Source organism: Gloeophyllum trabeum, assembly GCF_000344685.1.
Source record: "Gloeophyllum trabeum ATCC 11539 unplaced genomic scaffold GLOTRscaffold_00011, whole genome shotgun sequence".
NCBI classification, from domain to species: domain Eukaryota; kingdom Fungi; phylum Basidiomycota; class Agaricomycetes; order Gloeophyllales; family Gloeophyllaceae; genus Gloeophyllum; species Gloeophyllum trabeum.
The window spans coordinates 270,605-295,445 of record NW_006920420.1 but is presented as its reverse complement, the minus strand read 5'-3'; the positions used below and the strand labels follow the sequence as shown (position 1 = coordinate 295,445).

The window sequence follows — 24,841 nt, the reverse complement described above, 5'->3', positions numbered from 1 at the left end:
TTAATGAGGTTGTACGTGTTCGCGCTTCCTGCTGCACGATTACTGAGTTTTTTCTTCTAGGAACTCGATTCGTATTTGACCACGAGAACCCGGAACCTGGGGACGACGTCCTAAACAGGTCCGACCCAACGGAGACATGGAGCACCAAGGTATCCCTGGGATCAAGGCTGCTGTCCCTCGGGGTTGCTCCTGGATCAATCTCAATCATGAATTCAACTTTGGATGATCCCTCACTCGAAACTGCCTCCGCCAGACCCAGGCACTTCATATACACCAAATGCAGCCTCTACCGCACAAAGGGTACTTTCTCTATCGATTGATTCACGTCATGATAGGCCTGGCAGAGTATCCTGCTGGGATACCAAGGACACCACTTGAAACGTCCTACTTATTATCCGCTAGTACTGTACCATGGTATGTCCGCTCCTGTGTAACCACCTCCTTCAACATACCTATGACAGGCTATGAGATACACCTTAATGACCGCAGACTGCTGCTTCGCGTCCACAGCCGTGGGCTCAACGCCACAGGCGCGTCGCGGTGGAGTTGCCAGTTCCGGGCAAGTATTACTGGCCTTGGGCAAGGTCATTGGTAGTGTGCGTTCCGTATCTCACTATTTTACATGTCAATTGCATAGTTCTGGACAGTCGATCTGCTCCCATATGTCTTCGACATTATATTATAATTTAATCAAGTTTCGAACTGATTGTACCCACGTGGTCAGCACGCGGTGCTAATATAACGCGTCGCGCGTCGTGCAGATACGCGCCTACTATTTCAGTTGCACCACAATCCACGTTTTCCCCCTTTGTTCTTGTCTAGTACCGCGAGACTGAATAACTGGGCTGTGAGATGACGCCGCTCACTCGCAACGGCTTGAAGAGAAAACAGGAAGACGTCTCGCAGAGCGCAGAACACAATAAACAAGGAAGCTCTCGTCGTAAACTCGGACCTGCTGGTACGTCACATCATGATATGATCCTCCTGCCTCTATTAAGTACAGCTGTGCACATCGTGTACGACTCGATTCTGCAGCACCTGGAATAAAGGGGTGGGTCACAGCTTTGTTTAAGACGTGTTCACAGCAAACCAACCACAGTAACCACTTTGTCTCTGAAAGCGCGTCTGAGTCTACTCTCCACGAAACAATGCGTACTCCGGCGAAAAATGAACATCTGAAAGGTAGAAGGAGGTTTATGGCCGATGTGAATGATATGCAAGAAAGGAGTACGGAAGGGTATGTCCTCAGGGGACTTCGGCTTGAACGTGCGTGGCGTGTTGCACAACTTCAGCAAACGCTGGAATCGCCTGATATTCCTATGCCAGGGTTCAACCATGGCGACGAGGAAGGATTGTTGCAATTTAGGCTCACGAGAGATGGCTGCGATGTCCTAGCAGCAACGCTTCTTGTGTCCGGCGAGTCCTGGTTCATGTGGCGTCATCGCATCGGCTTATACTGTGCTGCACAGACCCGTCTGAGTACCCAAAGAACCACATCTTCTTTGCTTCCTCTCCAAGTCCTGACACGGAATATGGAGCTATCCTCGAGGAAGTATCTTCTTGGGAATCCCGCACTATTGAAGAGACCGTAGAGAAACTTACGAGTCAGGTGGCTAGACGGCTCGATGCTGCGCACCGAGGTGATGATATCTCGGACGAGGACACGGATCTCGACGAAGAGTTCCAGGAATATGAATCTATGGACGAGAGCTTCATTCATCCTACCAAAACTTTCACGAAACAGTCCCTCCAACGGTCAGTCCAAGCCTCCCGAAACTCGTTCTTAAGAAGTAATAACCTTGTTGCATTGATCAGTGATTTTCTCGAAGTGGTAGCGTCGGATTATCGACCAGGCATCTTGTGCAGCGAAACCAGCGAATTCATCCTCACGGTGTCAACCCCCGTCGTAGCTTTGAACATCCCAGGCAGAGCACTGATGGCTTGGGACCGCCGTCTGCTGTCTAAGTCGCAGCGCCTCACCCTCGTCATTGCGGGGTTCCAGGGAGTGTATCCCCCGCTGACGTCTGAAGGGGATTATCGGCTGCCTCTACGGACGGGTGCGCTCAAGTTCAGAGTGGGCTTGACGAAACGGTACAAACCCGGCAAGGAGCAAGCTCAGGACGCCGTTCGAGAATACGCCTTGGTCTCCAAAGACGAGGAGCCTGAGCAGGATCCAACCAGTGTTGATAGCGATGAGGATGGGACAGCGGACGAGTGTGCGCCTCAGACGTTGACTTCTGAGCCTGTGTCTACCGGTGGTGAGGAAGACGAAGGGAGATTCGACAAGTTCAGCCTCAGCGAATCGCTCGATTCATTGATGAACCACACGCTGATGCGAGTCATCCCCCTTCGACTCAAGTTCGGACTGGGGTGGGCAGGGGCTGAGTCGCTTCTAGCGGAGGTGGAGAGATCCCAGCGGAGGGCAGAAGATGTGTATTCCTCCATGAAAACGGTGTGTCCATAGTGCGATGACCCATGATCTGAACACATTGACTCGTGACTAGGTTTTGATTGCTGCAGATAAAGAGGAAAGACAGCTAGCCGAATCATACGCCTTTCCCTCAGATCCTCTATTAGCTCGTGAGGATAGCAGCCACATCAATTTGCCTTTGGTCGCTTTCTCATATCTGGTGCGGCGGTTGATGGTAGGACGAAGCCATGCATTCCTCGTATGATGCTTACCGTTCCTCTATAGCTCTGTACCCGGTACTGTCTCGTATGCCACAATAAGCTAAACGTAGACTATGAAGCTCTCAAACCCTTCGTTTGCGACTCCCAACTGTGCGGCTACCAGTACTACCTCCATAACAGAGGCCCATCATTGGAGGTGTGTCTTCGCTTATAAAATAGCCTGAGGGCTTGTAGCTCACTCCGACGTCAAGTATGAGATCTGCACTAATCCTGCCTCGGTCGATCTACTCTTGTCCCTCACTTACATCGCAGCAGCGGAAGGCGTGTTGGAACAGCCGCTGCCTACAGGTCTCGGGCTACGGGTGCCTAAACCCGTGGCAAAAGGAACGGGACAAGTAGCAGTCGGTTCCAATAATACTGGAATACATTTGCCAATGACCGGGGTCACGGCCGCACCTATCATGGTACCGCCCGTCCCTGAGGAAACTGGGCTACAGGCCACTGCTGGCGACAGCTTGGATCTCGTAGACTTCGACACGCTGAGTCTTCAGGAGGTGAGATAACGATGATTATGGGTCTCCGTGTAACGCGTATGCTTACTTCCTGCAGATGTGCACAAGCATTGTCCGGCTAATTGACAGCCTACCATCGGTACGCCCTATTCTGGGTCATCTATGCATACCTTCTAACGCCCTTGCATGCGACAAGGTGGATGACATGAAACAGCACCTTGAGAAGAAAGTGAAAGTAGGGAAGGCGAAGCCAAAGCTGAAGGATATAGACCCATCCATCCTTCCAGCAGCTTGGTCGGTCGTGAGATGGTGCGTCGGCTCAGACGAACGAAGTTTATACCCTTCCTGCCAATATGCTGACCTTGCTGAAGGTGTGTGGGATCGTGTACTGCTCATTTGGAAGAAATCACGTCCAAAGAAGACATGGTTCAGAACATTGGTGCGTTCGCGTGGTTGCTTCGGGAGTATCTGGAAGGGCTGATGCGCGAATTGGTAGGTATTGGCTGGAAGCAATTCCGCTTCAGCGTCGGCGCACCGGATGCAGAAGCTAAGTTTCGGGCCGCTTTGCGAACAGCGCAGGGACAAGATCGGAACGCCGTATTATATCCGTACCTTTATGTATGTTCGACCCAGATTTTGCCAGGCATACTGACGACTCTCCTCGTTCAAGGCATTCCATGGCTCGCCTGCAAAAAATTGGCATTCTGTGCGCGTCCTCTGTAATATGAAGATCGTCTCGCTCATTATCTTACCAGATTATACGGCATGGTCTGTGGTACAAGACAATTACCCATGGACGTGCTTACGGCCACGGTAAGACTCATAGCTGATTGGATGGTCGTGATGCCTATCGTCATCGGGCCACCCAGGCGTCTATTTTGCCAAGGAGGGAGAAACCTCGACAGCGACGTATGCACAGCCAACAACCACGGCTTGGAAAAACAGCAGCATAGCACCTTCGAACTGCGCAGCTCTGGCCGAAATCGTCAACTTGCCCAGTCAATTCACGAGTGTAGCTCCATATCTTGTGGTTCCACACACGCACTGGATCGTCTGGTAAGGCTTGCTCGCCTGTTTTCTGCCTCTGATGAACATATCTCTGTTAGTCGGTACTTACTTGTCAAGGGACGATCGAACGAAGAGGCAGAAATCATGGAAGCGGACAACAATCCTACGATACCACTAGTCAAGTTGGACCCGCAACATCCGCTCACCATGCATAGGCAGAAGATAGCAATTCCTGATCCATCGTATAAAGTCGATGCCTTGTTCTCGCAACGAATGCAAGAAATTGGTGAGGAGGAGAACGATGAGGAGGACAGTAGTATCTTCCTTGCGTCCGAGACCAGCCGAGCAAGATCACAAAACCCGATAGACGTCGACATGGACGTTGATGACGACATTATGGCTTCGACGGATGAGTTTCAAACGAGGCCTGTGGATGATTGGAAACACGACCCAGAATGGGTCGCGTCTTGCGTCCAACACTTGATGCCACCCCCAGTCGAAGCTACTCCTATGGCGACCGTCTCCATTCAGCGGGAGTTGAAGGCCATGTTGAAGGAACAAGAGAACGCTAAGAGCCTCAGGGAACTAGGATGGTATATGCCCCCAGAACTCATCGGAGACAATTTATTCCAGTGGATCGTGGAATTGCATTCGTTTGAGAAGACTCTTCCTATTACGCAAGATATGGCTGCTAAGTACGTATCTCAGGGCACTTGAAGGAGCCTTCGCTAATGGGAGGGCTAGAGGCATTAATTCACTTGTCTTTGAAATACGATTCCCTCCCGCTTTTCCTCACTCGCCGCCATTCTTCCGCATCATCAGGCCACGGTTCTTACCCTTCGTCCATGTAAGTGACTTGTCACACTGGATGGACTGTTCATGTTTACCACGTTTATTGAAGGGTGGCGGCGGCCACGTTACGGGAGGTAAGCCCGGATGATCTTTGCCGCATAAACGATCGCTCATGGACAATATAGGAGGCTCGATGTGCATGGATCTGCTGACAGCTGACGGTACGTCCGCAGTGCTGAGAACATAACTGCTTCAGCGGCTCAATAAGCACCTCAAGGGTGGCTTCCAAGCTACAGGTACTGTCTCTACATAATACACCCTCTATAATACTTATCAATGGACACTAGCATATCCTCCGTCCTCCTGCAAATACGGCTCGCTATTTCGAACCTAGACCCCCGGCCTGCTAGGCTTGACGCACGTTGGACTATGTAAGTGCGGTCGAGCCATTTGGGGATTCAAAGTTATTCAGTGCTGGTATCACAGTCCATATGGAATGCAAGAGGCGCTCGAAGGTTACAAGAGAGCTGCTGCCACTCATGGTTGGAAGGTACGTACTAGCTGTATCGGCGACGACAGTGTTCTGATCCTTTGTCTCTAGATCCCCGCAGGGCTGGAAAGGCTGGTCCAGTGATGCTCCACGATCGATATATCTGGGTCATGACCCATTATAGTTAGTGTTGCGTAGTGCGTGCTGATGCAGGATTTCGATGGCTTGACCTACCCGATGTAGTATAGTCGTCGGCCCTTCGATTCCCCAATATTCGACTGTCATGACTTCGGACTCGGTGTGTAAGCACTGAGCAGCGCGTTATGACCTCTTCAGCCCACGAATTCTTCGCGGCTGCCGACTACCGCGGCATTACTGCTACCACCGAACATGATCGGAGTCAAAGTGATTCCGAGAAATAGAACTACAACGAACTATTCTACATACAATACAATATTAATGCAATACAGATCAGGCACCCAATGTTGGGACGACATGTCGAAGGTGCGCAGGCACCAATTCCGGAGGTAACTTTGCGATCTTGTCTAGGGGCGCCCGCTTCGCCAACGCCAGTAAGCTCAGCCTAACCTTCCTCGCCACAGGGTCCTCCGTTCCATCCTGTCCGAGACTCACTGAACCTGTCTCCTTTCTTCTTTGCTCTAGCTCGTCGAATAAGCTAGTCACGGAATCGAGAGCATACTGATAGACCTCTGGTCCTTCCGACGCAGGCAATGCATCGCTTGTCGAGATGGTTGCCTCCTGATGATTTTTGATGGCAAAAGCGAGATATTCTGCCGCATTCCTCCCCGGTTCTTCCACCAATTTTTTCTCCTTCTCATCCTCTTCTTTCTGCAATAACTTTTCCCTGTAATTAGCACCGACCCACTCCGACTCTGCGACGAATAACTCATTCGGAGACCGGATTAGAGAGGCCATATCGATGGGATATGATACGACGGAGCGGAGGAGAGAGAGTGCTCGACTGGCGTGCGGATAGACATTGACAGATCGAGGGACCTGCTGCGCAACCTCGGAGGACACGGATGCTTTGGGATTTGACAGCCGAGAGACCGTCTCGCTGAGAAGGCGGTGTCGCCCACCAGTGAGAGGGTCAATGATATGCTTCTCGACGTACGCCGCCAGAGGCATGCCTAGAGCAGACTCCGAAGACACGGAAGGCTGTGAAAGACTGTGTTCAGGATATACATCCGGACGTATACCGACAATACTCACTCTCTCGGCTTGACTCGTTGTAGATGTTACGAATTCAGCTACACTCCTCAGATAAGCCAGCCCTTCAACGCCCCCGTAGACAATAGCCCGGAGGATTTCCTGGGCCTCGGCAGCTTTACTTCTATCCCAATAATCATCTCCATTCCATCCGTCTGGCACACTTCCATTGGTGACCGGAGAGCTGCTGGACGCCTGCAGGCTGGAGTGTATAGCACCTTTTACTTTCTGTTCAGAGTTCAAGACAGCGGTGGAATATCCACCAGTGCCCCTGGTCCGCATCTCTTCCTCTAGCTTCCCGAGTAGCACTGAGAACGAACCGTAGTCCAGTGCGTGAGCTTCTCTAGGTTCCGGGCCTGGGGCGGAATTTGTATCGTCCTCCTCACGTTCTTTACCCCTCCCACGACTGTATGCATTGCGGTTGACCGTCCAGTGCCGTCGTCTGGGCGGGACCGGAGGGGTGAGAAGTGACGGGTCGATCGACGGCATGGGTTTCTCCAGCGGCAGATTGACGGGAGCTACGTACGGCACATGCGTGGAGTCTGAAGTGGCCGGCGACGAATACAAAGGCATTAATCGGGGAACCTCGAGTGGCTCCGGGGCGAATACGGATAAGGCAGAGAACGGTTCGTCCACTGCTGACTGCCTTAGCAAATAGATCCGGAGACGGGCCTGGCAACCAGAACTCACTCTCAACATAGTCTAAGCTCCCGTCAGCAGCAAACGGTGGTCCGCCTTTCTCCAGCCTTAGGCGCTCTTTCTTCGTCCGCTTCTTCTTACCTGCATGCCGTAGATTTCAGCATGACTCGATACCTTGATGAAGGTATACACCGTACCCTTCAATTTAAGGCTCAGCATCAAAGCAGCCCAGTCACTCCCATATGGGAACGCTCCAAGTCCGTCTTTCGAACCAGGCAGCCTACCTTCTTCGTCAATGCTCTCAGAAATAGTACCTGGAGCTTGAGGTACCTTCCGCCTGCGTCGTGACGGGGCTGGTGTTGCGGCGGCAGAGGTCACCGACGGTGACGGGGCGTTCGTGGCTGTACCGTCAATATCCATGGGCGTACCTCTGTCCTCATCACCTACGGGATGCACAGAATCCTCCCGCTCGATGTCGATATTCCAGTCTGCTTCGTGTTCGATCACTGAAAGGCGGGCCTTCTCGATGTGCTGCTCTCCCCATGCTTCGATGCGAGCAGCTTCGATGTGGTGGATTGTCCCCGGGGGATTGAACGTTTTCGCATTGTTCGTAACGAGATGAAAATCGTTCTGCGTCGATAGTTATACTTTTGACGACATTCAAGGAGGGGGTCGAAGGTTCAGTACTCACAGAAAATTCGTCGAGTGAACGATATCTGCCTTTGTTGACTTTCTCGGTCATGGTACCGAAGTCCATCGGCTGCTTAATCACATCTCTGTAATTAGGTACTTGGACTTCATCGACTGGACGCAGGAAGAACGCGTAGTCGTCCTTTCTATGTGGGTAGAGAAACATGTAATTAGCGTCCTGAGCATTCGCCGAGCGGACTCAAGGGCGATATTCCGTGCCATGAGCCATATCATCGACCTTGTGAATAACGCGCCAACTCGAAAAAGACTCACTTCTTAATCTGAGCAATCAGCTTAGCCAACACCTCCTTCAAAGGCTTGAGTTTGACCGGTCTTGGAGCCTTTCTAACCCCTTCATCCTGAACGAACGTCGACCCCTTGGATTTCTTTCCCCTTTTCAGAGGTTTAACAGCCTTCAGCGGCGGTAGAACAAGCTTAATGCCAGACCCGGACGGTCTTGAAGTTGCTTTATTAACATCGTCGGCGCCGACCGCATCGATGCCGGGGTCGGGAGAGGAAGACGAACTAGAGCTCATCCTGTAGCAAGACCAAGGAACATACGGAGGCGCCGTCCGGTATCCGGCGTCACCGGAACATTTACTATTTTAGTCGATAATGCATACGTAAGCATGATTTGATATTCTTAACCCTAGAAAGATGCAAGTCGGTACGCTGTCGGTACACTGGCAAGCTTCAAGTCGGGGTAAGTGTAAGTAGTAAGTACGCCAGCACATAATTTACTTCTGGAACTTCCAACTGTCGGGTCAAATACTTGTACGTTCATGTTATCCCCCGAAAGCCGGGTACTCTGCGATAACCCCCATTGGCATTAACTGCCCCCCCCCCCCGGCCCGCGCTCCCCTCCGACGCCTTTGCGCATGGGACTCGCAGACGTGACGGCACCGAGAAAGGACACTTGGTTAGCACTTATCCCCTTGATATATCTCCCTCATGGTGTTTTACCCTTTCAGACAGATTTATACCGACTAGTTGGAAGTAAATATTAGGAACTCCCCCTGTGTCAATGGCAGATATACATATTCTCAGGAATATGCGGAGCTCGAGCACAGGCATTTATGTCGCAGGGATTTCTTATTGTTTTTTGACGGCGCTTCTCTCTTTTTGTTGTCTCCTTAGGCTTGTACCCTGTGCCGTATCGCGAGAAGGACGTCTGCAATTCGGGGTCTCCTTATTTTAAGTATCGCTATGACGTGACAAATATGGGAGCCAAATCGGTGACGTTTCATGTACATGCTCTTCCTCGTATCACCAGAACTGAGCTTTCTGCCCAGGCCGTAATTCAATGGGAAAGTTGCGTAGTCGTCCGCCCTCCCCGCGAGAACGCTATGTAGTCCAGTCCCGTGATGCCTGCCTAAGGCGAGTTCAAGGCGGGTTTCAAATGAAATACGACAGATTAGATTGCTGGCAGAAGGTGGGTTCAATAGTCTCGATCCTGGTCCCTTTTTGCACCTCGAGTCTAATTTCAAACCGCGCTTATTGTCTATACCTCTAGGTTTCCGCTAACCCTGATCCTCCGTAGTATCAGACGGCACATTTTACTATAAAATATGGATCCTCGACTTCCCGAAGGGGATTGCCTGGCTTTGCCTCGGTCTCCTGGATATAACGGGTTGCCACTTCTGCGGAGGATTATCATCTCTAGGTTGGGTCAGAACCTGGATATGTATTCGCCGAGGAATGACTCCACTCGTGTGGCTTTTTTTTTGTATCGGCGTCGGTCAGATCCAGGACGTGTAGGTACCGCTGCAATCGGCCTTTACAGAGACTGAAGATCCGATTTACACACTAGGACAAAATCCTGAAATCCCAAGGATGTGGTTCGGCTTATCCTGCAACTCTGGCGTCACTCGCCCGAAAGAAATTCCCGAGCGCTTTCAAGGTCCCCACCTTCCTTTCAAGTCTCTGTGAGCCTTACTTGCGGCTCGATATATCGTCGTGAGACAACGCCTTGCATCATAGCGAGCATCTTCGCTCCGTCTTCCGGTCGGTGGTTTCTTTCTGCGTGATACCCTTCACCTAATCAGGCCATCTCCAGTGATGAGAGTCAGATTATATTGAGTAGTGCGGTCGTAACCATGCACCACGCGACCAGCTTTACAATATGCGATCCTATTTATGTCTGGCTCTGGGCATAGTGGGCGTGCCCCCTCCCGGGCCCTCCGTATAGCAACATCGATACAGGATGGTCCGTATAGCGACTCCGATAAGCCCATCTGCGCTGACGGTAACGACCCAAGCGTTCACATCCACTCGGATCTGCATAGTAACACGAGGCTACCGTACAATGGCCAGACTGGCCGCTGTTGACGTTGCTCTCAGATCCTTAGCCAGAATTGCTATATAAAGCAAGCATCACCTTCTCTATACACTGAGAACTCCCAGTTGATGGGGAATCTTGACCACACCATTCGACGCCGGCTCCGGTATCCCATTTGAAATTACCCCATCCGGCAATTGACACCGTACATATCGTTGGCCGACGGATGCTGTCACGACAATCCGCCCAACAACGGACGTCTCGTTGATCTCACTACTCGGTATTTACGTTCGTATGGCATGCGCGGAGTTAGAAATCGTCAGTGCTTGCTTCCTGCCCCTGAGTAAACAGGTGCGCCATGACAGTCGTCCCGTTGCTATAACTCGCGAACTTGTTTGGCGACATATTGCGCGCAACCGTTGCCTGGTATCAGTCGTCGTACTGGCTATTTCTCGGGGAGCTGCTGTGGCAACAGGGGACCTAGGCTTTCTCATATCCAATGTTGGGGACATTACAAGCTACTCTCAGCAGCTTTCGTGTTCAAAAGCGGTGTCTGAACGTTATTCGAGCGTTAGTCACACCAGATCCAGCCGTTGTGTGGGACCAATATTCGGTGGTAAAAATATTAACCGCCTACGAAACTCGCAATGGACAGCCGCGCAGAATCTTTGCTCACGTTAATTAATTTGCATTATTGTAGCGACGTTCTCGAGAACGCGTATCGGTGGCCTGAGCCGTTGCCGGGTTAATTCCCCCGAGCTCAATGAAAGGACTTCAAGCCGATGCGTATAGACTCTTGGTCTCTTTTCGTTCCCTTCCTCCCCCTTCCCCCGGCGCATGCGCCTCAGATGCCCTGAGGCTACGTTTTCGTTTCTGATTCTGCTGTATTTCTTGTTACTTTGCTCATAATTACCGGATGTCTCGCTCACCGTCCTCTACACCGACGCCTAATCCATCTAATCCATCTGAAGCTACAGATACACAACATTCTTTCGACTTATTCGCAACTTCACGAGAATCACACGAACATAGTCCTGCCGAAGCGTCGAGGCAGACACGAGCACCAGCACGCCAACCCGTTTCTACTACAGCGGACGCAAAACCTCGGGCGGAATCTAGCCAAAGCGTGTCTGGTGGGCGCGGGGGGAAGAGAACGAGAGCAGAGTCAGAAGAGTTGCCTGGGGGTGTCACTAGAAGACCAAGGATGTCGAGTCCTTCAGGGTCATCCTCGAACTCGCAGGCGGATCTGGCGGACACGGAGCATGAAGGGGGTAGAAATGAGCGGTCTGAGAGATCACCTTCAGACACACTTCCTCTTAAGAAGAAGCGTACAAGGACCCTCACGACTCCGCATCAATCTGCGGTTTTGCATGCACTCCTGGCCCAGGTGCGTAATGTACCTGAATTGCGAGCGATCCTGACTTCCTACCTACTCACAGTCACGTTTCCCTACGACTGCCATGCGTGAAGAAGTGGGTCGCCAGATAGGTTTGAGTGCAAGGAAGGTCCAGGTATGTCCCACCACAGACGATCCCCTCCTAGCTCATTCTCAATCATGTTATAGATATGGTTCCAGGTGAGTTTGAATGGTTTTACAAACCACGACACATCTTAAGTAAGTACCAGAACCAACGCCAGAAAGCCAAACGACCCCGAAGTCAAGCCGCCACCCCTGTGGCAAGACCTCCGCAGTATGGGCCGTTCCCCAACGTCCCAGGAGCCCCTTCAGCGTCTGTGGGTAACTCTGCTTCCTTTCTGACGTTTGGGACCGCAAGGCCCGAACCAGGAGGTGTGAGTCCGCAAGAAGCCGCTCCTAGTAGTGCTTCGAGCGCGGGGTCGGAGCAGTCTAGCCAGCGATTCGCAGTTGAGTCCCCCTTCCTTGGCCTCGGCTCGCAGTTATCCGGGCCAGGAATCCCTGGTCCTGCCTTTCCTTCGATCTCACCCATCAGAGGCGGGGAGACGGCGAGTCGCCACCGACGGTCATCCCGACTATCACAGTCTCTTGATAGCACCCCATATTTTCTGCAATCTAGCCTACATTACTCAGGTCGTCCGGTCTCTCGCCACCCTATCTCAGTCCCTGCCCCGGTTCCGGACAGAGAACATCCTTATCCTATAGACCCTTCTTTGACTCTCCCGCCTCTGACGTTCGACCGACCTCCTAGTCACCTTCCCCGAACGATGCCTCCAGGGTATCCTTTATCAAGATTCGAGCGACTCCCTAGCTCGGCCCCATCTACCATGACATCCTTCGACTTTGCCCGCACGACATCTACGCATGATCCGCCGTTCGCTCACGTTCCCCCTGACGTACCCGGGCCGTCGCTCTCTATCATCCCTCCGCCCTTCGCACTGCAACCCGCGCCGCAGTGGGATCCCGACACATTTTCACCTCTTTCTCGCCCAGGTTCGTCGTCGGTGAGCCGCCCTGGTAGCTCGTACTACTATACTGAGGGCCGCACATCTCCCCTCGACACTTCCAGTCAGCAGCCCTCAATACATACGGCTCCGGGACAGCCTGTCGCGAGAGACGAGGGGTCTTCCAATGGAGAAAGCACGCCACAACCTCCGCTGCGCAGTACAAGATTTGACCCTGTCCGATCTTCTGCGCTCTCTTACACCAGCGTACCTACTCCGGAGACCCCCTCGAGTCCTACCGCTCGTTCCCATGAACGTCCTGCTGACGACTCTCCACCCGAATGAGAACGAAGTCAATAACGCCCGCCGAGAAGGGGACTGGCGGTATCGCCCCAATCATGACGATTCTATGTCTTATCACGAACATATACGTATAGTATCTCCTTAATGTGTAATTCTGGGCCTTACCCGTGTTCTGTGCTCATCTTCACTCTTTTGCATGCCTCTCTTTCGTTCGTCACTCGCTTCGCGGTCTCCGTTATACCTTATCTCCGCTTCGCACCACTAGTCTGCTATATTCTGCGCCAACTAATGCTCGACTCTACTACATTATTACCTTTATTTTTACCGGCCTTCTACTTCTTCGTATGTTAGTCTTCTAATAGTTTCTGTCTTTGTCCTGCATCATCACACCACATGCGCAACTGTCATTAACAAAGTATTGTAGCATCCTTGTATCTTGGAACTGTAATGGGAGAACTCGTCTGCAGACTACGTATCCGCTAGAATCTTCACCAGTTGTCGCAGCCTCCTTTCCGACCATCGTCCCGTCATTCTCGAATGTGGCTACAGTAAGATCTATTATTGCAGGTCCGACGTCCGCTAACCCTTGTCATCCACAGAAGAAGAGTCAGCATTGACCCTCGGCCATGCCTTTCTTCGCCATTGCAAGACGTGCGCGCAATCGAGCTTGCATGCGTAATTTGCCTTCCGCTGCAAGAGTATCCACGTTCCCAATGTCCCCGCTTTCAGAGGAAGCACGCGTGGCAGCCACAAGCTCCGACTTCCCGACCTCATGTCCGGGCTGGTGGCGCCTTTTCTCTTCTTCTAGTTTCTCCTGCAGTCGTTGCCGCAGACTTGCCACGTCCCTCGGACTCGCTGATGTCGACGGATTCACAAACTCCTGGAGCGGGTCAGAGCCGTCAACCTTGCCACTCGCCACGGAACGAGCCTCTTCCTGAACTTGACTGTGGGGTCAGGCTAGCTATCAGTATATAATAATATGGCGCAGACGTCAACAACTAACCCTGCACCCTGGTCGTTATCCGCCTTACCGGGAGCTTTATCAGCCTGTATATTTCCGGACGACGAACTTGATTTCGATTCCGTAATTCGAGCCAACAGAGAAGGAGCAGCCGCAGCCAGGCGGCCCTGAGCAGAAGAGGTTCCCATGGACGGGAGTTCCGCCAGATCCGCCGACTGAATCTGAGCGGCGTCTCCCGGTCGACGGGTTCGCCCGTTGAGATGAGCGTGCACAGAGTCCCGAAGGTTCAACCGCGGCCGAACGCGTCGTGGAGGATTTGGGCCACCGTCGATCCGCGCAGGAGACCCGCTGACCCCATGATCCTCTGTTCCGCTGGGTTGGTCGGTTGATTGTGTGCCTGTCACCGCTGGGTGCGAAGGTAGCGTGGAGCTTGCCGGAGTATCAGCCGCTGCCTCAGGTCCTCCCCGCAACGCTGTTCCATTGGCAGGAGCGGCCGCCTCGACCGTCGAATTATAGCGCAGATCTCCCTCCTTATCACTTTCAGTGATGTCGATGATATCCACCGTATTGGCCTTGGCTTTTCCCTTGTCCCTGCCAGCTACTGCTCCCACTATGGCAATTGCAAGTAAGCAGGATACAGGACGACTAAGCCTGTGAATAAACTCACCCATAACAACGTCATCCCGATTTATTGATTGGGTCCCGTGGTCTTCCTTGCGATCTTGAGGCCTCGGCTGAGGAGTATCACTCCGCGTCGGATTCTCGCTTGGCCTTCCGCGCTGTACATCCCTGTTACGCCGTGCACGGCCGGTCGACTGATTCACTACATCGCTGGAGCGTTCCCCGTACGACCGCTTTCTTCCTGCCGAAGACCTGGACGCCGACCCATCATGAGGCGACTCACTGACATATTCGGACTGTCCGCGACGGGATTCACGACGCGTGAATGGGCCAGGCTGTGGGGACGGGGATCTGGAGACGGAGGGACGCCAGCGGCTGCTACGGGGCGGGTCTTCATGTGGAGGTTGAGGGATGTCTTCTGGCGTATCATACTGCGGGCGTGAAAGACAGTGAGGGCGGGCCGTAACCCGCGGCTTAAAAAGTCTTACCTGCACCACGGAGTCGTATACTGAGAGATCGCGGTAAGGAGAGCGTAGATATGAGTAAACCTCTGTATTAAATTGCGCAACAACGTATATAAGCCTGATTGTAGATACGGTAGAGCATACAGACTAAACTCACCATGGGCGAAGTGTTCAGCATTTTTGTAGCGGCCACCCTGGACGTATGGCTGGTCCATGTCAAGAAATTCGGCCAAGAGTTTGATAGCGGATTCGGAGCGTATATCGATGGATTTCATCAATGACAAGATGAACGTTGTGAGGAACTAGGTGCATTTGAATCATGTATACGGTATTAGGAACATGATATATAGCACTTCCGCAAGGCTATCACTAGCTGTGGATAGGACGCACCTCTACATCCAGACTGGGCCAGACTCTTAGCTCCCTCCGCACAAAAATGGCCGCACGACTCTGTAGGTCTGCAGAGGCAGAGAATTGGGCGGGAGTAGGATGGGGACGGTAGCGTGTGTAAGGGTTGGAGGCAACATGCTTGCGGGGGGTTGGGGGTTACATTGTGGGAAGACGCACAACACTACCCATAGATTACACTCACTTTGGCATAGAGATCGTGCTCGTAGATCCACCGTCGTTTACTTATGGCTCTTTCCAGGGCATCGGCTTCCTCCCTTTCCCTCCGCCGCCTCCTGCCCCATTCACGCTCCATCCTAACAGTCCTGCGGACAGCCGCTGACTGTTCGGACGAGAGCCGTCGTAATGGAGCAGGAGAGGCCGATCGTAACGGCGGCAAGAAATGCTTCTGATAATCATACTTCGACCGGATTTTGTGTATCACATAGTCCCCTACAGGTTGCTGGCAGAGTGGGCATCGCCTGGATTGCTCGGCCCATACAAGGAGACATTCGAAGCAGAATTCATGGGAACAAGTTGGTATGACGGTACGGTCTTCAAGCCTTTGTAAGCATATACTGCACTGCTCTCCTTCAGCATCGCCCTCGTCGCTGACAACATGGCTCGAAGGGGGTCGAGGAATTTCTTCTACAGAAGGGGAACGAGAATCATCCAGTCTAACGCGTTTCGAGGATTGCATAGACTTGCCAGATACCAAGCTTTCTCCTGACGTCTATGGCAGTGGTCTTCTGGAACACAGGCTGCGTTGCGTACCGTCCGAAACGTTGTTGAAGGACGAAAGACGCGATTGTGGCCAGTGGCTGTGTGAGTAATGTGAGAAAGTCGACGGACGGCGCATCATACTAAGTACTGAACACGTCGGAAGCTTGATTAGTACTTCAGCACGTTTTGCGTCCTTGTTCACTGTCAGCGTTCTTGCTTTGCGGTGCTCGCTCTCAACCTGGTCGGCTTCAGTCGGATCTGCAGTCGTGTACGACATAGATGTTCTTCTAGCTCGGAAGCTGTTCGTGAATAAACCTGTAATTTCGTGGCTGCTACTTCGTAGAGTGGAAGATGAGCTCGCTCGCATTCCTGGTGACTGAGCTTCAGGTAGGCGTGGATTCTATGCGAGGATGGCAAGCATAATTCATATGGCAATAGTCGTTGGCGAGCGAGACGAAACGCAAGCATCCCGATGTCCGCGAGGTGTCTGTCGCAGTGTTCTACTTACAGCGTCCTATGGCTAAGGAGTGAATTCAGGCTGCTGAGAAGTCACTGGCTATCTTGCGTTCGTCACCTGAACAGGCTACGGCAAACTTAGCCTCTGGTGCGTGGTCGCAACCTATGCAGGACGGCTGCCATGTTTGACTGAAGGAGTATTATCATAGATGGGCCGCAGTCCGATGATTTACTGAAACCGGTGTTTATGGGATGTGCTACAAGGAATGCGAAAGTCGTCGCCATTTCCTTGGGCTCACTAACCCGGCTTATCACTCTTAAAGCGGTTCCTATGTCCGCAGTTCCGGGGATTATCAATACTATGAACGACTGCATGAGTCAAGGAGTCGACATTCAGCTACGGATTCTGCAGACGCTGACTTCGCTTATCACCAACTATCCTGCTGTTCATGGCCCTTTACTAGGAGATGTGCGTACTGTGGCCTTGGTCGTTCATGCTCGTAAATGACTGCCCAAAACAGGCTCTGTTATCATGTTTCAAGTTGCAGGAATCGAGGATAGCAGTAGTCTCATCTACGGCGGCTGCGACGTTGCGTCAACTCGTAATGTTCGTGGTGGACAAAGTCGTCGATGAGGACAACCAGGAGGAGCTGGATCATAAATTGTTGGAAGAAATTACTCTACCTGACGGCTCCAACAAGTTGTTACGTCCTTCAGCCAGAGATGCGTTCGCCGTCTTCGAAGACCTCTGTCTCCTAGCCAATGCCGAGAAACCTCACTTCCTGAGGCTTGACCATCTCCACAAGACGTTGGCACTGGAGCTTATAGAGAGCGTACTCGCCAACTACCATGACTTATTTCGCAAGGTATCCTCGTATTATATCCCCATATGGATGCCTCGCTGAACTCTGCCTAGCACGTAGAACTGCAACTTCTACTTCAACATCACCTGTGTCCCCTCTTACTAAAGGCTCTTTCCGATCGTCCAGCGTTCCCGCTGACGTTACGCTGCACTAGGGTTGTATTCCTTCTGCTCAAGCAGTTCTCTTTGGAGTTGAAGACGGAGACGGAGGTGTTCCTCATGCTTCTGATCAAAATTGTCGGAGGAGATCCGGACCCCAGCGTACCCTCTGACTCTGCAGCACCGAGACCACAGTGGATGCGTGTTCTTGCGATGGAAATAATGCGAGGGTTAGTCGGACACACTCTCTTCTGAACTGTGCTGATGCTGTCGCCGTCGGTCTCAAGACTATGCAGCGATTCCGAACTGATGCGAAATGTCTACGATCGCTATGATTCCAACCAGCCGGGGTCGAAGGTCTTCTATTCTCTGATCACAGCCCTGAACCGGCTGGTGACTGAGAAACCTGCGCTGTTAGGAGTAGGATCCCAGATGCAGGGCGTCGGAGTCGCGCAAGGAAACATCGGTGAGAGTCCTTCCTCGTATGACGTCGGCGGCGTCGCCGGTATGGTAGCTACAGCCGCAAGCGCGACTATGTCGGGTATGGTCGGCATGATGGGGCAGGAGGCGGGGTTGAGTATCCAAGGATCAGCTATGAAGCTGCAGTGGTGAGTCCCCCGCAGGGTGTCGATGATGATGATCTCGAGCAGGCTTGCAATGTCGGAAATAGCATAGATCAGCTCGACAAGGCGGACGCACCCGCGATCCCAGAAGCGTATATCTATCTGCTAGCCGTCCAGTGCATCGTATCGCTATGCGAGGGCTTTGTCACATTTGCGGCGCCGGTCTACAACTCGATCATGGTCCAGAAACCACGAGCAGCTGGCGAGTCAGTAATCAGGGCCCCGCGCGCTTTGGACCTGGACACCCTCCCAGCTGAGGACTCAGTCGCGAAGCAGCTTCGGCTTGTGCGTGCTATGGTGCAGGATGGCTGGCCCGCTCTCCTGGCTGCCTTGTCGTTCATCATCTCGACTAATCTGTCGGACGAGCTTTTCGTGGAGGTCCTGGCGAGCTATCAAGCCGTGACGAACGTCTCCGGTATGTTCGGGCTCACTACTCCTCGGGATGCATTCCTGAACAGCCTCGCGAAATTCGCCGTACCGTCGCGTGTTGTGTCGAGCCTCGAGTCTTACGTCGAACCTGCGACACCTAGGACGGCGGCTTCCTTGACGGACGGCCTTGGGCTGACGGCACCTACTCAGCCTCCTGGATTGTCCGAGCGCAACATGGCATGCCTCAAAATCTTTATCACTAGTGCATTATTCCTAGCTGGTAGCCTCGGGGAAGGCTGGTCCATAGTGCTAGAGGCGTTGCAGAACGCGGACTATGTGTTGACCTTCAAAGGAACGAAGTCTACGGCCGGGAGACGCATTGCTTCGGGTACGGGAGCGCCGCCTTTGCGCGCAGTCGCATCCTCTGGCGCAATCCCGAGCGCTGGCGGCAGTGTGAACCAGCAGCCTAATCGACATCCCCTACTCTCCGATTTGGATGCAGATAGTGTCTTAAGCGCTATCCAGCGTTTGTTTGATGCCTCGAAGAATCTGGACGATCTTGCGTTCCAAGACTTCGTGTCCGCACTATGTAAACTCAGCTCTGAGATGGTCGGTATGCAGACGGAGGTTGTCAGTATTCTGACAGAGACAGAGGACTCTCAGACACTCCAAGTCAGCCCGCCGTCTGATGCTGCTCATCGCAGGAGAGTGAGCGGAATCCATTTGCCGCGGACCCTGGTACGTGATGGATGTTCACATCTTAGACTCTTACCATAGATCATCGAACTGTTTCCTAGCGATCGGGTGACTTTGGTATCACCAAACTCGGCGGTGTTGCCCTTCTAAACATTCACCGTTTGATATACCGCTCTCTGGAGGTTGCTTGGGATTCTATCACTAGCCACCTCTTGTTCGTGTTGCGGCACCCGTCGGCGCCATCCGCCATCCGTATTCAAGCAGCGCGTACACTGGACGATATCCTTATCGTTATCCCAAGGAACCTGACCACGCCGGGAGACCTACAAGCTCAGGTCCAGCGCAGAGTTATTGATGTCTTGTCTAGACAGGTTATCCCAGATTCCGCTGAGGGATTTGTTTCCAGCAGTGCAAGTGCCGAAATACGTAGGATGGGATTGGAGACGTTGCATCAAATCCTTTTAGCGTCGGGTCATACATTGGTGGTAGGATGGGAGACTATCTTTGAGATGTTGGCTAGCGTATGCAGGCCTGTCTCCTCGTTAGTATCCTCCGATGACGCTTCGTCTTCGGCGTCTTCGCCCGGTACACTTCGTGCGAAGCCTCCCCCTCTGGGTTATGTCAGCGAAAAGAGCTACACTGCAAACGTCAAGATCGCCTTTTCCTCGCTGACTCTGGTCTGTGACTCACTTTCTCTTCTGTCCCCTGAACACCTGCGCCTGTGCATCAGCACCCTCGGGCAGTTTGGGCGTCAAGCTGACACGAATATCGCCTTGACCGCGGCGGAGAGCTTACTCTGGGGCGTCTCCGACTCCATCCAGGCTAAGCGTAAGGACGCGGAGCAGGAGCCTATCTACAGTTCTCTGTGGATGTTCTTGCTCCTGGAGGTCTTGGGGCTCTGTACAGATGCTCGGCAAGAAGTACGGGTGGGAGCCATTCAAACACTGTTCCGTTCATTGCAGCTGTACGGTGCGACGCTCAGCTTAGAAACGTGGGAGGAATGCATCTGGAAGGTCACATTCCCTCTTCTTGATTCCATTACGACGGCTATGAGGCAAACTGCTGTTTCGGGGACGCCGGGTTTGCCAGCTTCCTCTGTTAATCCGGGACAAGCATGGAACGAGTCTAAGATCTTGGCGCTGCAGTCTATAGGCTCGATATTCAGCGAGTTCTTAACGGCAAAGGTTATGCGACTTGAATCATTCAGCAAACTATGGGATATCTTCGTAAACCATATCCAGGACGCCGTATTATTCGACCATCGAACTATCAGTGCGCCTGCTCTTCGCTCGCTTGAGAAGGCGGTTGTAGCTTCCAGAGAAGCTGAAACCGAGCTCAGGCCAAAGGTATCAGAGGCTTGGAACCGAGTGTGGCAAGCTTGCACTGAGATCGGAAGTACTGTACTCCGAAGGAGTGGTCCACAGATTGAAGGGAGCGGCTTGAAGCCCTTCACTCAGGAAAGCTTGGTAGCTTTCGTCAACGTGATCCGAAGTACCCGCTCAGTCAGTCGACATCTCGATTCTGTGGAATGGCCCCTGGATCGCTTATCCCGTTTGGCAGCGATTCTGAAAGGCAGGTTTGCTTAAGACCTCTTTTCGTCACCTGAATACTAACTCTGCGGACCAGGTGTTCTGACGTATCAGAATTCTCCTGATTATCGGCCTGATATTGATGCACTTACCCCGGTTCAGGTGAGCTTGTCGATTTCCCCCAGACCTCCTCTCTGATCTGTTCGTTTGTGTAGACGGTCGTTATAGACACTATCTCCGACGTTGACCTAGGCGCGAGTGGCGTGCCATCTTTAGTGCTGAAGGACTTGTCGGAGTATATCACCCTCCCCTTCGTCGCCGCCTTCGACGTACCTGTCGAGCCTTCAACTGCCGAATCATCACAAACTGCCAGTAAACCTAGGAAACGGATTACATACATTGGGCTGTGCAAGAAATGCATGCCGATGCTTGTGGACCTATTCCTTCAGTTCAAGGACAACGCGGACATATATACAGATGGAACGTTGGAAGTCGTAATTTCTGTGAGCGATGCGTAATTTTGATTTCGGTCTAAATGCTGACTGTTATTCAGGCGTACTCGATTCCTATCAAGATGAAGTACGAGTGCCCAGCTCCATCCAAGTACGGAAAAGATCTACCGCTATGGAAGACTGCCACCACGAGCTTCCTACGGATTGTCAAAGACTGCGGGCCGCAGATCGAGTCCATGGGTTCTGGTGAGCTGCGCAGGATTGCTTGCATCTGAAGTTTTGCTGAGCCTGACGCTCCTAGAAATACCCGACGATCGTGTGGAAGGTATATGGCGCCAAGTTATCGATGTCTTCCGTGGTGCCATTCTGGCTGACTGGTACGATGCTGTTCTAGTACGGGCACACGAGCCTGCTGACGATGTCCCGCGCGTTCTCGATGCAGTTCGGAGACTGAAACGATGCCACTCGAAATGCAGGAAGCGGAAGAGAATTTCGATCTGGCGCTCTTATCGTCCCTGGAGATCGACGTCGTGCCGCACCTAGGCGACACCCGCGTCCCCGACCACCTCATTGCGCATCTCGCGAAGGTGCTCCACCAGGGGAGCAAACTATTGGACTTCAGCGAGTCTCATTACGTGCAGACGCCTCCCCCCTCCCCTCCACATGGAAAGAAATCCAACAAGGCAGCGGAGAAGGATAGGGTGTACGACGTCGGGACCACCGAGCGCGGGCGCGAGTACCCGCGGGAGAGGTTCTCGTACTGGTGCTTTGACTTGCTGTTCTTGCTCGCTTCGGATGTGTCTTCTGGTACGTCTCCTTTTTACTGTGCAGAAGCGCCAGCCACATGGTGGTCACTAGATCAGGAATCATCACGGCGGCGTGTAGCCGCGCTCAGTCTTTCAGCGCTGCTGAGCCGGTGCAGGATGACGCTGGTCAGCTACATCGCAGATGAGGCGCTGAGAGGAAACATGCCCTTCCCCAGGTGAGCTGACAAGTCCCGATCCGACGTTAGGCTTAAGTCAACCGTGCGTGCGATAGGGTGCGCGAGGAAGAGCTGATCTACGTGCTCCGCAAGCTCCTTGAGATGAAGCTGTGGCCCGGGGTGCTCTGGGCGGCCTTCTCGGACGCGCCTTCCAAGTATTGCGTCGAACAACCGCGTACGTGTATTCAATATCTGGGATAAACTGCCGATAATGATAAATCATTCTCATCGAAACCCAGCCGTGCCCGCGGACGCCAGCCCATCCGAGCTCATCTCAGACTCGATCAAACGGTCCTCGAAGGCGCACCTGTTCCACTTCTACGACGTGCTGTGCGAGATTGCCGCCATCCCGAGGAAGACGCCCACTGCGTGGGTGACCACTTCGAAGTCTGGAGGAGCAGACGGGGTTGAGAGTGAAAAGGAGGCGGTGAGGGAATTCGACGCGAGGGGACTCGCAAGGGAATGCTTAAGGGAGATTGGGAAGGAGATGGGGGTCGGTCGGTAGGTACCCCTCATACGAAGCTTGGGCTTGGGTATTGGTATTTTAGATGTACAGGACTTGACGCACTGATGATACACTATATACATAACGATACATTGTGGACTTACAAACTCTATACTGTACTTACAACCATCCGCCCTCCATGCTACTTCCTAGCATTCGCCTCCGCCATCAACCGCACCGCGTTCGGAACGTCGCCCACATCCTCCTCGTTCGCGCCCAGCAGCTGCAGCATGTCGTTCTTGCCAAACATCTTCGCCGTCTCGATCGCGCTGGGCTTGCCCAGCCGCGGATCGGCGCCGGCGTCGAGGAGGATCTTCGCGATCTCGTCGTGCCCCTTGAAGATGACGCCGGCGAGCGGGGACTGGAGGTTGTCGTTCAGCCGGTTGGGGTCGGCGCCCGCGCTGATCAGGCCGCGGACGGTGGCGGCGTGGCCTGCGTAGGCGGCGAGCATGAGGAGGGTGTTGCCTACCGGACGTCAGACGTGCCAGGCTGGAGAGCAGGACGGATACCTACCTTTCTCGTTCGTCAGGTTCGCGGGCAGCCCGCGCTGAGTGGCTTGGACGAGGAGCTCGGTGTTTCCTTCCCGGGCAGCGTCGAACATCCGGGCCGCGAAAGCGAGCGTTTCCGGGGGGAGGTCATTGACGCTCGGCGGGGCCGGGGTCGTCTGCGGCTGCACATCCACGCCGTCTGCCTGGATGCATGGGCCGCCCGTCGGTGATACGGAGATAGAGGTTCCTGGGCTTACATACCATGTTTGCCGCGAGATTAGGTTGAAGCTCGGGTGATTGAGAGGGCGCAGGGCGAGTGCTGTTGCTATACGGCCTGAGAGCGACGTGCAGGGATGGGTGAGAGGATAAAGGCAGGGCTGAGATCCCGGGTGATCTCAGCGAGACCAGCTGACTCTTCGATTTCCCAGCTGCTCCGAGCGTGCGGGCGATCATGCGTGCGTATCCAGCAGCCGCGGTCGACCTTGGCGCGTAGATTTTGTAGTTGCCAGGACGTTTAAGATAGCACGTCCGAAGTCTGCCTCCGAGTCTCGAGTATGAATAGCTGGGCCGGCTTTTGGAGCCCAAGTCGCTCGTGGGAGGGTTCAGACAATAAAAAGTGCGATTGCGGAAAGGAAGGGCAGTCGAGACGGTCAACATCATTCACGGCGGTTTCCAGATTGAAGGTGCGCTCGGGGTGCCTACGAAGTGGTAGCAGTCTGGTGTAGGCTTAGTTTGCAGCAAGTTGGCGTGAAGCTAACGGTGTAGTGGTTAAAGTCGGCATAATTCCACCCCTATCTTCCCGAAGACAAGCAATATAGACTGAGTAAATGACGGGGAATGACTAGTGACTAGCAGGGGTCATGCATAGCGGTGGACAAGAACGGCCGATACTTGGCCGATACCGTCTCATGACGCCACACGCGTTTTCCGAATTCTCTTCAAGTTGCCACACCCTCATTCCATCTAGTTAGTCTGTTCGAAATCACAGGTGCAGCCGTTCGATACGGATTCTTGAAAGTCTTCATTTGATGATATGGAATGGGATAGTGGTGACCTTGGGTCTGATACCTAAACAATTCCGATGTGACACTCGCTTAACCCTTCCGCACTTTAGGATGTCGCAGCTGAAGCTTTGTTGTCGCTGACGAGGATCTATCTCAAATGTCAAAGGGATCCTAGACCATCCAATTTCCTGAAATTTTGATTTCGACCGAGATGTCCCCTCTCTGCTTCCACAGGTGCGACTTCTTGGTCCTGGTAGTGTCCCTGGGGCATCAAGCTGATCGGTCAATTTAATCATGTCGCTCCTTCCTGACTCCCTCTGTCCTTCAGGCCTCAGGTGGTCTCCATGTGACAGTACAGCAGGAAGCTCGATGCTCTAGGATCGAACATATGACTTCAAGAAGCTTTGTCGTTCTACTTCGGCCATGAAGGTACATGCTAGTATGCGCGACGCGCTTGGGCTTCGGCGTCCAGCCAGAATTCATCGGTCAAGCATCCGCGCACCCTTGTCTACAGCCCTGGGCATCGTTCATCGCTCCGTGCTAGCTGCCTTTGTCCTAACCGAGCTCCTACAAATACAGCCCTCCTTTGTGCCCATATCACCTTGTTTCATCCCGTAAATGACCCCGCGCGTTGCGCTGATTGCTATGAGCTGTGTACAGAAGTGGCACCGCTCTATCGCTATTGTTGT

General features: G+C 53.0%; 7 protein-coding genes across 7 annotated transcripts; 3 read left to right on the top strand and 4 right to left on the bottom strand.

The window, feature by feature from the left end:
• The first annotated feature begins 1,209 nt into the window (after positions 1–1,209).
• Positions 1,210–5,717, top strand: GLOTRDRAFT_63564 (uncharacterized protein). Its single transcript, XM_007870115.1, has 22 exons — positions 1,210–1,266; positions 1,327–1,416; positions 1,470–1,755; positions 1,816–2,452; positions 2,505–2,645; positions 2,696–2,827; positions 2,883–3,185; positions 3,241–3,282; positions 3,340–3,452; positions 3,515–3,582; positions 3,640–3,761; positions 3,814–3,849; positions 3,899–3,956; positions 4,013–4,199; positions 4,250–4,846; positions 4,896–4,998; positions 5,053–5,077; positions 5,129–5,164; positions 5,221–5,239; positions 5,291–5,374; positions 5,430–5,493; positions 5,545–5,717. The coding sequence occupies exons 1-22, from the start codon at positions 1,215–1,217 to the stop codon at positions 5,575–5,577; spliced, it is 3,228 nt and encodes a 1,075-aa protein (XP_007868306.1). The 5' UTR covers positions 1,210–1,214; the 3' UTR covers positions 5,578–5,717.
• Positions 5,718–5,844: 127 nt separating this feature from the next.
• GLOTRDRAFT_111806 (uncharacterized protein) lies at positions 5,845–8,549 on the bottom strand. The gene is made up of 6 exons (XM_007870114.1): positions 8,266–8,549; positions 7,994–8,138; positions 7,500–7,932; positions 7,354–7,443; positions 6,667–7,298; positions 5,845–6,612 (listed from the first exon to the last, which is right to left on the bottom strand). The coding sequence occupies exons 1-6, from the start codon at positions 8,526–8,528 to the stop codon at positions 5,905–5,907; spliced, it is 2,271 nt and encodes a 756-aa protein (XP_007868305.1). The 5' UTR covers positions 8,529–8,549; the 3' UTR covers positions 5,845–5,904.
• Positions 8,550–11,080: 2,531 nt separating this feature from the next.
• On the top strand, positions 11,081–12,973 carry GLOTRDRAFT_139953 (homeobox-domain-containing protein; the record flags this gene model as incomplete). Its single annotated transcript, XM_007870113.1, has 4 exons — positions 11,081–11,657; positions 11,710–11,781; positions 11,835–11,846; positions 11,897–12,973. Exons 1-4 carry the CDS (start codon positions 11,187–11,189, stop codon positions 12,971–12,973), a joined length of 1,632 nt encoding a protein of 543 aa, XP_007868304.1. The 5' UTR covers positions 11,081–11,186.
• Positions 12,974–13,538: 565 nt separating this feature from the next.
• Positions 13,539–15,680, bottom strand: GLOTRDRAFT_131270 (uncharacterized protein; the record flags this gene model as incomplete). The annotated part of the gene is made up of 7 exons (XM_007870450.1): positions 13,539–13,875; positions 13,935–14,502; positions 14,560–14,944; positions 15,002–15,063; positions 15,135–15,279; positions 15,368–15,505; positions 15,570–15,680. 7 exons carry the CDS (start codon positions 15,678–15,680, stop codon positions 13,539–13,541), a joined length of 1,746 nt encoding a protein of 581 aa, XP_007868641.1.
• A 57-nt stretch (positions 15,681–15,737) lies between these two features.
• GLOTRDRAFT_111805 (uncharacterized protein) lies at positions 15,738–16,108 on the bottom strand (the record flags this gene model as incomplete). Its single annotated transcript, XM_007870112.1, has 1 exon — positions 15,738–16,108. A coding segment is annotated over exon 1 (327 nt), but the record flags the coding sequence as incomplete, so codon positions are not given.
• Positions 16,109–16,292: 184 nt separating this feature from the next.
• GLOTRDRAFT_139951 (uncharacterized protein) lies at positions 16,293–22,883 on the top strand. The gene is made up of 17 exons (XM_007870111.1): positions 16,293–16,474; positions 16,526–16,570; positions 16,625–16,691; positions 16,753–17,012; positions 17,065–17,409; positions 17,460–17,734; positions 17,801–18,112; positions 18,175–19,234; positions 19,294–20,464; positions 20,819–20,883; positions 20,937–21,224; positions 21,275–21,419; positions 21,475–21,550; positions 21,616–21,980; positions 22,032–22,155; positions 22,212–22,330; positions 22,395–22,883. Exons 1-17 carry the CDS (start codon positions 16,439–16,441, stop codon positions 22,658–22,660), a joined length of 5,019 nt encoding a protein of 1,672 aa, XP_007868302.1. The 5' UTR covers positions 16,293–16,438; the 3' UTR covers positions 22,661–22,883.
• Positions 22,803–23,294, bottom strand: GLOTRDRAFT_45743 (ankyrin; the record flags this gene model as incomplete). The annotated part of the gene is made up of 2 exons (XM_007869999.1): positions 22,803–23,125; positions 23,174–23,294. Coding segments are annotated over 2 exons (444 nt in total), but the record flags the coding sequence as incomplete, so codon positions are not given.
• Between the last annotated feature and the right edge of the window lie 1,547 nt (positions 23,295–24,841).